The following is a 14,181-nucleotide window of genomic DNA, read 5'->3' as shown; positions in this document are numbered from 1 at the left end:
CCGGGGTAATTCTGCTGCTGAATCAGGGTTTGGGGCTGCTTTTATGGGGGAAGGGTGAGCAAACAGGAGAGTGCAATACCTTTTGTAAGGCACGTAACTGTGCAGGACGTATCCTGACCTCCTTCAAGTCTTTGCTCAACATTAAAAAAAAAAAATCACCCCCCCCCATCTTTTTTACCTAAACACTTATCTTCTAGCAGTTTACTTACTATAAGTTTACTTAGGATATTATCTGAATCCATTCATTAGAATGTAAGTTCAACAAAGGCAGTGGTTTTTCTCTTCTTTTCTAGTGATCCTCAGATCCTAGAGGTCTGGCGCATAGCAGGCCTTCTGTTTTTGAATGTATGAATCAATCAAGGAGTGGACGATACGAGAATTTGGCCAGGACGGAGGCTGTGGAGAAGAAACGTGTAAGCTTGATGCAGGCAATTTGCTTAAAAACGAAAACTGAGGCAGTTGGAGAGAGAGGGGGCACAGGTTAAAAAAATAGGAGGAAGGCTAGTTTTTCCTTGTTTTCAAGTTTCTTTCTGATTTCACTCTCTTGCTTCCGGGTACATAACAAACTCAAAACCTGCCAGAACTTTCCACCTGGTCTCCTAAACTAGCTAACCATACACCTGGGACCCACACCAGTGCAGCCGAGAAAACCCGGATAACTGTATCCTTTCAAGGACGGGTGTCTGCCGCGGCGGCCTGCGACCTAGGCTCAAGCATGCGCAATAGACAGAGTCACCAGCGTGCGCGGGAAGCTCGGCCGCGTCCGATTATGATTGGCTGTCACGGCGCACTCCCACCCACCGAAACGCAGCGCTGGATGCTGATTGGGTGTCTCCTCAGAGGCCGGACGCCTCACGGGGGGCGAGGGAGGGGAGGCGGGAAACAGCTTAGTGGGTGCGGGGTCGCTCAGTTCCATCCGGCAGGCGGCGGAGAGGTTCCGAAATGGCGGTGCAGCCGAAAGAGACGCTGCAGCTGGAGAGCGCGGCCGAGGTCGGCTTCGTGCGCTTCTTCCAGGGCATGCCGGAGAAGCCGACCACCACGGTGCGCCTCTTCGACCGGGGCGACTTCTACACGGCGCACCGGGAGGACGCGCTGCTGGCCGCCCGGGAGGTGTTCAAGACCCAGGGGGTGGTCAAGTACATGGGACCGGCAGGTGAGGGCGGGGACGGCGCGGGCTCAGGGGAGGACCCCGCGGTGTTGGCTTCTCTCAGGAAGTGGGAGGGTGTCGGGCAGGGAGACACGGGGGCGGGGACGCTGGTGCCTCGTGGGGCCACTGCGCGTGCTCCGGCCCCTGCCTGGCCGAATGGGGCGCCACCCGCCCCCTGCCCTGCCTCCATCCTGAGTCTGTCCCTCCGGAGCTGCCCCGGATCAGACCTAATAGCGATCGCTCCGTGCCAGGCTTCGTGCGAGGCGTTTTAACACATTGTTCTATTTAATTTTGCTGCAGTCCGCGTGGGTGTCTGCTTCTCGCTCCAGCTTTGGCGCTGTGGATATCATCACAAACGCCGCCAAACCTCTTTATCACAAACGCCAGTCCAGGATTGAGATTTAGAATAGAAGGGGGTTAGAGAGACCGATTTATGTCGCCAGCGTGATTTTGCCTGTTTAGCGAACGTCATTTATATCGCTGTTCAGCGCAGGGACCTATAGTGTCTACTGTTAATAGGCAGTATTGCCAAGTGGTCAAGACCTCGAACTGGAGCCAGATTGCCTGGCTTCAAGTCGCAGCCCTTCCACTTACCAGCTGTGTGGCCTTGAGCTAGTCATATATGTCTGCCTCAGCTAGGCATTCAGTGCCCTCGGTAACCCATCCCCATCTCTCTAGCATCATCTCTTCCTGGAAAGCTACAAACTTCTCACCCTCTTGTAGTTAGATGTTCTGAACATCGAGTTTTATGTTAATCTCTTTTATCCCTGGCTCCTAGGAATGAGCATAACAGGAGGAGTAAGGAGTTGTGGGTTTTAGTCCTGCCTCTGCCATATGCAGATGGAAGGTTACTGACAAAAGCTGTTTCATTCATTAGATAGACATTTATTGAGTGCTGCCTTGTCGGGCAGGGTTATGGACACTGGGAGTACATAGATCAAAAGGCAGTATCCCCACCTTCACAGAGCTCCCCCTAGTGGAGAGCAAGGCATAAGTAATTCCAATTCCAGGTGAAGACCTATGGAGGATGCTCCATAACAAGTTGCCAAAGAGGCAGAGGCAGGACTGCCAAAGACTGGAGCCATCAGAAGAGGCATTACAAGAGAGGTTAAAGTTCACTTGAGTCTTGAGAAACCCTGTACCCATTAGCAGGAACTTTCCGTTTCCCCTGAGTCCTCCCAAACCCAGGCAACTGCTAATCTGCTTTCTCTCTCTAGATTTGCTTATAACATTGGTCTTTTGTGACTGATTTCTTTCACTTAACATTTTCAAGGTTCATCTGTGTTATCAGTACTTCATTTCTTTTTATTGCCAAATATTCCATTGTATGGATATACAATATTTTGTTTAATCCATTCGTTAGTTGATGGACATTTGGGCTTTTTCTTTTTTTTTTTTTTTTTTTTTTGGGCTGTTTCCCTGTTGTGCCAGTGAAGAGATGAGCCTTTTGCTGTGGTCTGGATCCCCTCTCCTCGTCTCACAGATGGCTTTTCTGTTGATCATCTCTTCTCTCTTTGGTTCATTCTTTTGGCATTTAGACTTATTCATATCCTTTTAGCTATTTTTCTCTTACTTTTCAACAACTATCAAAACATTATTATAGGGGCTTCCCTGGTGGCGCAGTGGTTGAAAGTCCGCCTGCCGATGCAGGGGACACGGGTTCGTGCCCCGGTCCGGGAAGATCCCACATGCCGCGGAGCGGCTGGGCCCGTGAGCCATGGCCGCTGAACCTGCACGTCCGGAGGCTGTGCTCCGCAACGGGAGAGGCCACAACAGTGAGAGGCCTGCGTACCGCAAAAAAAAAAAAAAAAAATTATAATAAAGCCCTGTGAGGTGGGTTAGTACCTAGCTTCAATTTATAGATAGGAATCTGAGTCCCTAAAAAAGGAAGTTCCTTATCTTTTGCCTCTTTTGCTGTCAGAACTCAGTTTAGAAGCATCTCCTCTTGGAAGCCTTTCTTAACTCCCATCTTAAGGCTGCCTGGTTAGCTGCCCCTCTCATGTGTTCCTTGCCCTAGGACCTTCTCCTTACCTTAGACACAGCATTTATTTTACTCTATGCCAATATACTGAAAGCTCCCGGAGGGCAGGAACTCTGTCTTAACCAGTCTCTGCCTTAGAATCCCAGCACCTGGCACAGTGCCCACATGTAAGCAGACACATTATCAGCTGAATGAAGATGGGGGCTCCAAATTATTCTTGAAGAGAATCTTGTATCAACCTGAGGTTTTTTTTCTGCACCACGTGGAGGCTGGGTAGCTTTCTATTCCAGTTCCCCTTCAGTCTTACTTCCCAGCTTTCAGACTTAAAGCATACAGCCAAGCTCTTCACCAGGAACATCCAGTGTGTCACAAACAGTCCTTTGAGAGAAATAGTATCTTCAGAGGATAACCTTTTTTTTTAATATAAATTTATTTATTTTATTTATTTATTTATTTATTTTAAAATTTTATTTATTTTTATTTTTGGCTGCGTTGGGTCTTTGTTGCTGTGCGTGGACTTTCTCTGGTTGCGGCAAGTGGGGCCTACTCTTTGTTGCGGTGTGTGGGCTTCTCATTGTGGTGGCTTATCTTGTTGTGGAGCACGGGCTCTAGGCGTGCAGGCTTCAGTAGTTGCAGCACATGGGCTCAGTAGTTGCAGCACGTGGGCTCTAGAGTGCAGGCTCAGTAGTTGTGGCACACAGGCAGCAGGGATTCTTGTCCACTACTTATAACTAGTGAACTGATATTGAAAGTATCAGCTGCGTTTTGCTGTACAAAACAATTGTATTATGTCATTTAATTAATCTTTATGCTTATTTGTATTTGATATTTGTACTTGATATGATCTATTGTTAAATTTAGGTTAAATCTTTCATAAGATCCAGAATTGTCAGAATAATCTACAAGTATAATCTGAATTACCTTTAAGTGAATAATTTTTATTACCTATATTATATGAAAATTGAAGTTTAATTCCATTTGATGATGTGGGTGATTTTATTTATTTTGTAAAGAAATTGTTATTTACAAATCAGAACTAAGGTGAGACACTATATTCCATCTAAGACAATTTTTTAGCCTTGGCACTATTGATATTTTGGACTGAAGAATTAATTTGTTACTGTGAGGGGCTATCCTGTGCACATTTAACAACATCCCTGCCTCTTCCTACTAGATTCTGTTATTATTCCCTTTCCCCAGTTGTAACAACCTAAATGCCCCCCAGGCATTGACAATTGTCCGCTAAGGGAGCAAGATCTTCCCCGTTGAGAACCAGTGATGCAAGATGAAGGCCAGGAAGTTCGAAAACTCAGTTGACTGGATAGGGGAAATAGATGCACTCATACTTTATGGGTGGTAGTGTTAATTGGTACAGCCAACCAAGGGGGATAGTCTGCAATATTTATAAAAATCACACATATCATCCTTTGATAAAATCTAGTTTTAGGACTTTGTCTCACAGATACACTCAGATATTTGGAGAGTGAAGCACATACAAGGTTATTCATGCAACACTGTTTTAATAACAAAGATTGGAAACAACCCATAGGGAAGAGGCTAAATTATAGAAATTCCTTAGGTTCATTGGAACGTTTGCAGCTGTAAACAGAAAGAAGCTGATTATGTACTGATGGAACAATCTCCAAAATACTATATCAAAGTTAAAAAAAAAGATACAGTACAGTGTGTATAGTGTGCAATTATTTATGTAAAAGAGGAAAAAAGCAATGCCTTATATTTGCTTGTGTGTGCCTAGACTATGTTTGGAAATATATTCTATAAAGTGATAACACTTGGGTGGTGAACTGGATGTGTACGGGACAGTGGTGAAATGCAAGTCTCCTTTTTGATGTACCTTTTTGAGCTTTCGTTTTTTTTCTTTTTTTTTGATGTGGACGATTTTTTTTTTTTTTTTTTTTTTTGCGGTACTTGGGCCTCTCACTGTTGTGGCCTCTCCCGTTGCGGAGCACAGGCTCTGGACGCGCAGGCTCAGCGGCCATGGCTCACGGGCCCAGCCGCTCCGTGGCATGTGGGATCTTCCCAGACCGGGGCACGAGCCCGTGTCCCCTGCATCGGCAGGCGGACTTTCAACCACTGCGCCACCAGGGAAGCCCTAAAGTCTTTATTGAATTTGTTACAATAGTTTCTGTTCCGTATTTTGGCTTTTTGGCCGCAAGCCATGTGGGATCCCACCTTCCTGACCAGGGATCAAACCCACACCCCCTGCATTGGAAGGCCAAGTCCCAACCACTGGGGCGCCAGGGAAGTCCCTGAACCTTCAAGTTTTAAACTATGTTACCTAGAACACTTTATAATGAATAATAACTAATTTATTTTTATGGACCTTTTGGAAAAAATCCTATACAAATACTATTGTAGTTATTACATAAGAGTTTTATTCAAACTTGTGAAAAACAAATGATAAAAAAGGACAAGTAGGATTAGGTGTATGTATATTGACTCATTCTTTTGTCTTTGTGTCTTCTCAATTTTTTATTTTGATGTGTAGGCTCCAGAGGTGCAGGGGGTTATGTCTATCCACCATTTTATACCCTTCATCTGGTAAAGTCTCTAGGACATGTAATAGGTGCTTGATAAATAGTTTATTGAGTGAATGAATTACTGGGAAAACAACATAGCTTGGGGGGAGGCATTGTGTTAGGTCTTCAACACTTATGACTTCAAATCCTCAAATCCGTAACATGTATTTTTAATATTTTTCTTTAGGAGCAAAGACTGTGGAGAGTGTTGTACTTAGTAAAATGAATTTTGAGTCTTTTGTAAAAGATCTTCTTCTAGTTCGTCAGTACAGAGTTGAAGTTTATAAGAACAGAGCTGGAAATAAGGCCTCCAAGGAGAATGATTGGTATTTGGCATTTAAGGTAATTATCTTCCATTTAAATTTAGTTGTGTTTAAGAGTAGACAAAATAAAAACATGAGAGAATTCTGTGTTGGTTTAATATTTTAGCCAGGTTGTGATAGTAAAATGCTGTGAGAAACTTTAATATTCTTTAGCGTGTGGTTTTTAACATCACAGTTTAATAGCAATTCAGAAATTCAGTAAATCCTTATTATGAGTATGAATACTCTGAGCTTTGTCACTGTCCCTAAAACCTAAATAATAAATAGCCTTTACATAAAGTTCAATACCAACATTAAAGAAGATTTGATTTTACTGTTTCTGAAGTAATATCACAAATTTACATATCCCAAATATCTATTTATACACGTTTGTAATGTGCTTGGATATTTGTATGTTCCTTTCTCTTTCATTAGACTAATGTTTTTAGAAGTGTGGAACTTTGTTTAATGCTGATCATATTCCTAGGTGTGCCTAGAAGGGCTTATTGACGTGCTTCTAATGACTTCATGGAGGTGGGGGTACTATTTTGTTTTATTTAAGGACTATCTTTATTTTTAGTCTGTAAAATCATGTTTCTGTTTGTTCACACACAATAGCTTCACATAAATATTGGATAATGGTTAAAATGTTGGGGAGGTGAGATTTATCCTTGAAAGGGAATAAATGTGTGGTAAGGCGGGACAGTGTTCTGGGCTTGTATTTGGCTGATCTCATTTCTCCTCTGTCCCTCTGCATGACCTTGGCAAATTTCCCAGCCTTCTCCTATATCTGTTTCTTTATAAACAGTAAAATTAGAAGGTTTTTAAGATGTTTTCTGACCTGAAAGGCCTGTGAAAGTTTTTTTGTGAGGTTTAATACAACATTTCAACATTTGATGTTGGTGTTGCCCCAAATAGAATATTCTTCAATATTCCTTCCATATTGCCTGCTGTCACCACCCCCCGCCTTTGTAAATGTCGACGTTTACTGAAGATTATATCTGAGAGCATTTATTCTTTATTATGGAATTTCCTTGGAATTTTCATTGCTACTTTACTGAGAAAAGTGGGACTTATAGTTTTATCCTACATTTTGAAAGATTTTAATAGAAAATTGAGGGTACCGCAAAGTGATGTTTTTCTATCTCATTCTTCACAGAGCTCAGTTAGTAACAACACCAAAATGTGGGATCATGAGTTCAGCTGGTTAACTGGATTATCAGCCCATCACACCTCACTCCTTTGTGTCATCAGAATTCTTTGAGATGCATTGTTTTTAACCCCTACCTTTTAGGTCAGGGGGAAAAAAATCTTCAAATATGTATCTTTATCAGGTTAAAAGATAGTATCTTCATCCTGATATTTATTTTAAGAAGTTCAGATCTAAAACTGCTAAAACTGATTTATCTTTTAATTTTTAGCTTATTGATTATATTGTAAAGTATTAGTGATATTTAGGATAGTTGACCTCTATAATTGACTTTTTGTTTGTTTGTTTGTTTAATTTTTGGCCTTGCTGTGCGGCTTGTAGGATCTTACTTGATAAGCTAGCTACTAGTTCACTTTTGAGAGTTTTTTTAAGGTGTGCATAACCTGTGCGTGTAAATCCAAAGCATGTATGTGAAAATATGATGTTCATATTTGTGATTGAATCAGTGCTTTTTAAATTTGAGTATCAGGTAATACTAGCTTTCCATTTTTTTTTTTTTTTTTTTGGTCGCAGGGATTGAACCCAAGCCCCCTGCAGTGGAAGTGCAAAGTCTTGACTGCTAGACCACCAGGGAACTTCCTCCATTTCATTTTTGATCCAGATTTTAATCAATAATCCATACATAGTTACAGGATATTCAGAACCATATTGAGAAAACATAAATGATTATCATGAATATGATGCTAAAGACATTTGAGAACTATTGATGGCTACTGGTTGCTTAAATTTGACTTGTCACTGTGCTCATTTGGACTATTTCTGACTATCTCATGTTTCATACTGTGGTCCATCAGTTGCCCCAGAAATGCCTCACGTTAACAGCAACCTGTTAGCTTCTGATCATGTTGAAGTACTGTTACCCACCAGCTTGACACAGGTGGAGCCAAAAGCAAAGAAACTTGACCCTTTACTTACCTTGTACAGTCTTAAAGAGATTTCTAATCTTTCTGAAATTTTGAAAATAGGTCAGGAACTTCTCTGGTGGTCCAGTGGTTAAGACGCCACACTCTCAATGCAGGGGGCCTGGGTTCGATCCCTGATCAGGTAACTAGATCCCACCTGCCACAACTAAAGATCCCGCATGCTGCAACTAAAAGATCCCGCATGCCTCAACGAAAGATCCTGTATGCCTCAACAAAGATCCTGCATGTGGCAACAAAGATCCCGTGTGCTGCAACTAAGACCCGGCACAACCCCCCCCAAAAAAAAAATTGCTCAAAGACCCTTTATTTGGAAATCATTGATCTAGAAGAATCTTTGCATTTTACAAATAAATACAATGATATAGAGAGATGTCTATCCAAGGTTAATATTTAAGCTAATAATACTGTTTTTCTATGTGGTATAACTACTCAGTGAAAATTCTGATATGTGCAACCAGTAGGTAGTTTGGCAGAGTGTAGAAATTTAGGCATATCATTGAGAGGGTTATCACTTTGGGTACCTCAATGATTGTGTGAGTGAGTGTAAACTTAGATGCCAAATTTCAAACTGAAAATCGCTTTTGATACTGTTATTTTTAGATGTGCCCAAGTGTTCTGAAATTAATTGGAAAAGTAGAGAGGATACTTTATAGAAAATGTGGTAATATTAATTGGACTATATGGTTATAAGTAATGTTTTTTTGGTAAGAAAACGTTTCATTAATAAAATTCATCTAGGTTGGGTAATTTCTGTTGGTTAGTAAAGTTTTAAAGTACATCCAACAGTTTCTTAAAATTTTTCTTTATTTTTGCTTAGGCTTCTCCAGGTAATCTTGCTCAGTTTGAAGACATTCTCTTTGGTAACAACGATATGTCAGCTTCCATTGGTGTTGTGGGTGTTAAAATGTCTACAGTTGATGGCCAAAGACAGATTGGAGTTGGGTATGTTGACTCCATACAGAGGAAGCTAGGACTGTGTGAGTTTCCTGATAATGATCAATTCTCCAATCTGGAGGCTCTCCTGATTCAGATTGGACCAAAGGAATGTGTTTTACCAGGAGGAGAGACTGCTGGAGACATGGGAAAACTGAGGCAGGTAAGGAAATGGAGTGTAGAGATAGAGGAGAATCCAAGGCTAGGAATGGCTCTAAATTAACATAATACTGTTTTACTGAAGGAAAAAAAATTTAAAAGGCAAAACCTTTTAAATCTAATCACAACAGGGTTTTGAGGAATGTCTTGATGTTTATCTTTGATAGAAACTTTGTATCTTTAATAGGACTTCAGAAGGAGCTGTTTCTTGTTTAAGACTTGTTCTACCTCAGATCATCCCCCCTCCCCCTGCCTCCCGAAAGAGTAACTCAGTGCCATTTTAAAGAGATCACAATTGATTAAAGGAGTGCTTTCACAGTTGGGGGGTGCAGGGTGGGGAAGAGGTGATTTAGGGCCATTAAAGAAAAAAAAACTATGACTGTATTTAGCCTGGATATATCAAATAAGTTGCAGTTCTTCAGGATTAATTTTTAATAGTTCAAGTGGAACTTTAGCCTATTATTATTATTATTTTAATTAATTTTTGGCTGCGTTGGGTCTTCGTTGCGGTGCGCTGGCTTCTCATCGCGGTGGCTTCTCTTGCTGTGAAGCACGGGCTCTAGGCACACAGGCTTTGGTAGTTGTGGTATGCAGCCTCAGTAGTTGTGGCTCGCAGGCTCCAGAGCGCAAGCGCAGCAGTTGTGGCTCACGCGCTTATTGCTTCGTGGCATGTGGGATCCTCCCGGACCAGGGCTCGAACCCATGTCCCCTGCATTGGCAGGTAGATTCTTAACCATTGTGCCACTAGGGAAGCCCTAGCCTCTTATTATTTTACTGATTCTTTTATTTTAACAAAGTTCGATTTTGCTATTTGTATAGATATATGGTTTATTATTTAGATGTTTAAGGGATGTTGTATTTCCCCCAAGGATTCTTTTCTTCTCATGAGCCTCAAATACAATAAGAACTACTTGAGAGTTAGCATATCTGTGATGGGCATTTTTAGCATAAATAGTGTTTAGGCAACTTTCCACAAGTATTATTCTGTTAAGAGTTTTTACTATTGAGACTATTTTTTGAAAGCTTTATGTGAGCCTAATTTTAAATTTCCATGAAAATTTCATTTACACATTTTAAAAATACATGTTAATACATATATTACCAGTGTCTTCTTGCATGTTGTGTAAAAATTTAATGTGGGTTAATAATTTGTTAAGCTGTTGTCACTTTGTATTTGTCAGTGATACAGCATTCCTTATTGTTTTTCTTGTTCCTTTTCTCCTAGTAATTTAAAATATTTCCTGTAAAATAGGTTATTCAGAGAGGAGGAATTCTGATCACAGAAAGAAAAAGAGCTGACTTTTCCACAAAAGATATTTATCAGGACCTCAACCGGTTGTTGAAAGGCAAAAAGGGAGAACAGGTGAATAGTGCTGTGTTGCCAGAAATGGAGAATCAGGTATGTGGATTACAAATGTGAATTTACCATTAAATAGTGACTTTTTAGAAGGCTGCTTCTGTCATCTATATCTCAAAGCCTAAACTAGATCACTGATATTTAAGCTTATTTTTTTTATTTTTTTATTTTTTATGCGGTACGCGGGCCTCTCACTGTTGTGGCCTCTCCCGTTGCGGAGCACAGGCTCCGGATGCGCAGGCTCAGCGGCCATGGCTCACGGGCCCAGCCGCTCCGCGGCATGTGGGATCTTCCTGAACCGGGACACGAACCCGTGTCCCTTGCATCGGCAGGCAGACTCTCAACCACTGTGCCACCAGGGAAGCCCTAAGCTTATTTTAATCTATGAAGAAGCTTGTGAAAAACTCAAGGACTGACTAGAAAAATTTAAACATAACCTTAAATATAATTTCATTATATTTACACAATATGTATCCTTGGGGTAAGGAAGAGTTTATTGTTTTATTGGTTTCACCTGAAAGAGCCTGATTACTGTCACCTAAGTAGGTGAGGTAGCTTAGTTGTTTAGGGGGAAAAAGACCTATCAAAGTTTTACAATGTACGAGCTGTGGGGTTTTTAATAAATTACTTCAGTTTCATTATCTGTCTTAAAGGATCGTTGTGGAGATTAGGAAGTAATAAGGGTGAAAGTATATACAGTGCATAATAATTGCATAATAAATGTTACATTTAAACAATTCAAAAATTGGCACTGGTTATGTGTGTTCAGTGTAGAAATGAATATACAAACAATGTAACTTTTTATGGGATTTTTCAGTGGTTGAAGTTTATCTTCAGTTTTTCAAATCTTTGAGGCAAGTATGGTTTGAGGGATGTATTTTTATGGTAAAATATCAGAAACTCTTGACAGGTTATTTGTGGATCACTGATAAGTAAAATGAAGAATTGTATATTTAAATAAGAGCAAGCTCTAGCTTATAATTTTGAAAATTGATTTCAAACTACAATAAACACTATTGGTACTATCATGATTTTGCAGTGATTGCTTATCACATGATAGTTTGATCCTTATAAGCTAAGTTTACCTGTTTTACTTTTCTTGTGTGACAGAGTCAGAAGCGTTGTGTATGAGCAATATTCCCAATATAGACGTTCCCTGACTTATGATGGTTGAACTTAAAATTTTTTTTTACTTTACAATGGTGCGAAAGTGATATGCATTCAGAAGAACCTATACTTCGCATTTTGACCTTTTCCTGGGCTAACAACACTCAGTGCAATTCTCTTGTGATGCTGGGCAGGGCAGCGTGCAGCAGCTCCCAATCAGCCACGCAATCACAAGGGTTAAATGACCGATACACTTACAACCATGCTGTCCCCATAGAACCATTCTGTTTTTCACTTTCAGCACAATATTCAATAAATTTTGAGTTATTCAACTTTATTATAAAATAGGCTTTGTGTTAGATGATTTTGCCCAACTATAGGCTAATGTAATTCTCTGAGCACATTTAAGGTAGGTGAGGCTAAGCTACAATGTTCAGTAGGTTAGGTGTATTAAATGCATTTTACATTTATGATGCGTTTATTGGGATGTAACCCCATCATAAGTCAAGGCAGATCTGTATTAGAGAAACTTACTTCAGCGTTGAAAATGGGAAGAAGCTTTTAGGGCTACTAAAAGGTGTTATCATCTGTGCCTTGTGGTGACGTAGCAGGAGATTCTTGTGACAACCTTATATATTTGTTAGATTGGCAGAGGCAGATAGATGACTGTGTTATCAATTAGGAAATATATGCACATTCGCAATGAATCTGGTATCGAGTATAAGTAGAACTCGTCATTGGGCTATCAGTTTGATGTCCTTAGCTTCTTTATTTTATGTAGTAGTAATATAGGCAGTTTATTTAAACATTTTATTTAAATACACATATAGGAAAGTGCATATATCATAAGTGTATAACTAAATTTTCATAAATTATAAGTACCCACATGACCAGCACCCATGAAACAGAATAGTATCAGGATCGTAAAGACCCTTTTTGTTTTCTTCCAGTTTTTACCTCCACCAGGGGTAACCCTGCTTCTTACCTCTGACAGTATGGATTAGTTTGGTCTATTTTTGTAGTTTATATAAATGGACTCATACAGTTCATGCTCTTGTGTTTGATTTCTTTTGTTCAGTATCGTGTTTGTGAGATTTATCTATATTGTCGCATGTTGTTGTGGATTGTTTGTGCTTATATCTCTTGTTGTGTGTAGTATTCCACAATGTGAACATGCCAGGCCGTATCCATTTTACTCTTGGTGGACATTTGCATAATTTCTACTTTTGGCTATTATAAATAATGTTGCTGTTACAGTAAATTTTCACTTTCTGAAAATCATTTTTTAGTCTTAGGTTTATTTAAACTTTGATTTTCTTGCTTTGGATTGGGAAAGAACAGGGAAAATGATAGTGTTTGAAATTTATTTTCATCTTGCCATTTGTTTTTTTAAAAAATCTCTGGAATTCTGGTGATAGTCATCTTTTATTTTAAATTCTTAATCTTAGGTTGCAGTTTCTTCATTGTGTGCAGTAATCAAGTTTCTAGAACTCTTATCAGATGATTCAAACTTTGGACAGTTTGAACTGACTACTTTTGACTTCAGCCAGTACATGAAATTGGATATAGCAGCAGTCAGAGCCCTTAACCTTTTCCAGGTAAGAAAAAAATACATGGGTTAAAAATATTGAGTGGTTAAAAATGTTTCTCTCTCTCTCTCTCTCTCTCTCTTTCTATATCTATATCTATATCTATCTATCTATCTATATATATATAAGACTCTTACTAAGGAGCTTAAATATTTAAAAATATTATACTTAAAAGAGATAGTTTTGAATTACTGTATTTTTCTAATTGCAAGCTATATAAATAGTATTTGTCCTGGTTTTATGAATAATTTTGTGTATTAATAGCAGTTTTTAAAAATTACATTCTAAGAAGTTTTATGTCTAGAACTGCAGTAATTTTGTGGTTTTGGTTTGGGGAAAAATATACAGCAGAAAATCAGATTAACAGGTTGAAAGTTTGATTTTCGGATGAGGAACCTTTGTGTACATTTCTATTTAATATTTGAAGAATGTTAAGTGTTTTTTGTTTGTTTGTTTTTACAAGTTTGGGGAGTGTAGGGGTTGGTTATTTTTAAATTTTTTTTGGCTGTGTGGCTTGTGGGATTTTAGTTCTCCGACCAAGGATCAAACCCAGGCCCTCGGCAGTGTGGGCACAGAGTCCTAACCACTGGACTGCCAGGGAATTCCCAGTGTTAAGTGTTCTTGTTCCGCAAATTACTTAATCGTTATTCATGGCATAGTAAGGTTTTCACTAATGAGCGTGCCATTTTTCTATTTTATTTTTTGTTCACTAGGGTTCCGTTGAAGATACTACTGGCTCTCAGTCTCTGGCTGCATTGCTGAATAAATGCAAAACCCCTCAAGGACAAAGACTGGTTAACCAATGGATTAAGCAGCCTCTCATGGACAAGAACAGAATAGAAGAGAGGTATATTACTAGTATATTCTTTTGTAAGCTCTGAGTAACTTCCAGTCACTGCATATGATTATACCACTTATTGTAAAATGCAATTT

At 39.7% G+C, this 14,181-nt stretch overlaps 1 protein-coding gene across 1 annotated transcript in view; it reads left to right on the top strand.

The window, feature by feature from the left end:
* Nucleotides 1-819: 819 nt before the first annotated feature.
* The window catches only part of MSH2 (mutS homolog 2), a 68,829-nt gene continuing 55,467 nt past the window's right edge, over nucleotides 820-14,181 (top strand). Inside the window, exons 1-6 of the mRNA XM_029231551.1 lie at nucleotides 820-1,153; nucleotides 5,856-6,010; nucleotides 8,921-9,199; nucleotides 10,448-10,594; nucleotides 13,108-13,257; nucleotides 13,962-14,095. Of these exons, the coding sequence (XP_029087384.1) occupies nucleotides 943-1,153; nucleotides 5,856-6,010; nucleotides 8,921-9,199; nucleotides 10,448-10,594; nucleotides 13,108-13,257; nucleotides 13,962-14,095 (1,076 nt within the window). The 5' untranslated portion in view covers nucleotides 820-942. The remainder of the gene's footprint in view (nucleotides 1,154-5,855; nucleotides 6,011-8,920; nucleotides 9,200-10,447; nucleotides 10,595-13,107; nucleotides 13,258-13,961; nucleotides 14,096-14,181) is intronic.

The sequence above is a fragment of the Monodon monoceros genome, unplaced genomic scaffold (genome assembly GCF_005190385.1).
Source record: "Monodon monoceros isolate NGI ecotype Baffin Bay Population unplaced genomic scaffold, NGI_Narwhal_1 Super_Scaffold_19, whole genome shotgun sequence".
In the NCBI taxonomy this organism is placed as follows: Eukaryota; Metazoa; Chordata; class Mammalia; order Artiodactyla; family Monodontidae; genus Monodon; species Monodon monoceros.
Note: the sequence above shows the minus strand (reverse complement) of the source record. Positions and strands in the feature narration are given on the sequence as shown.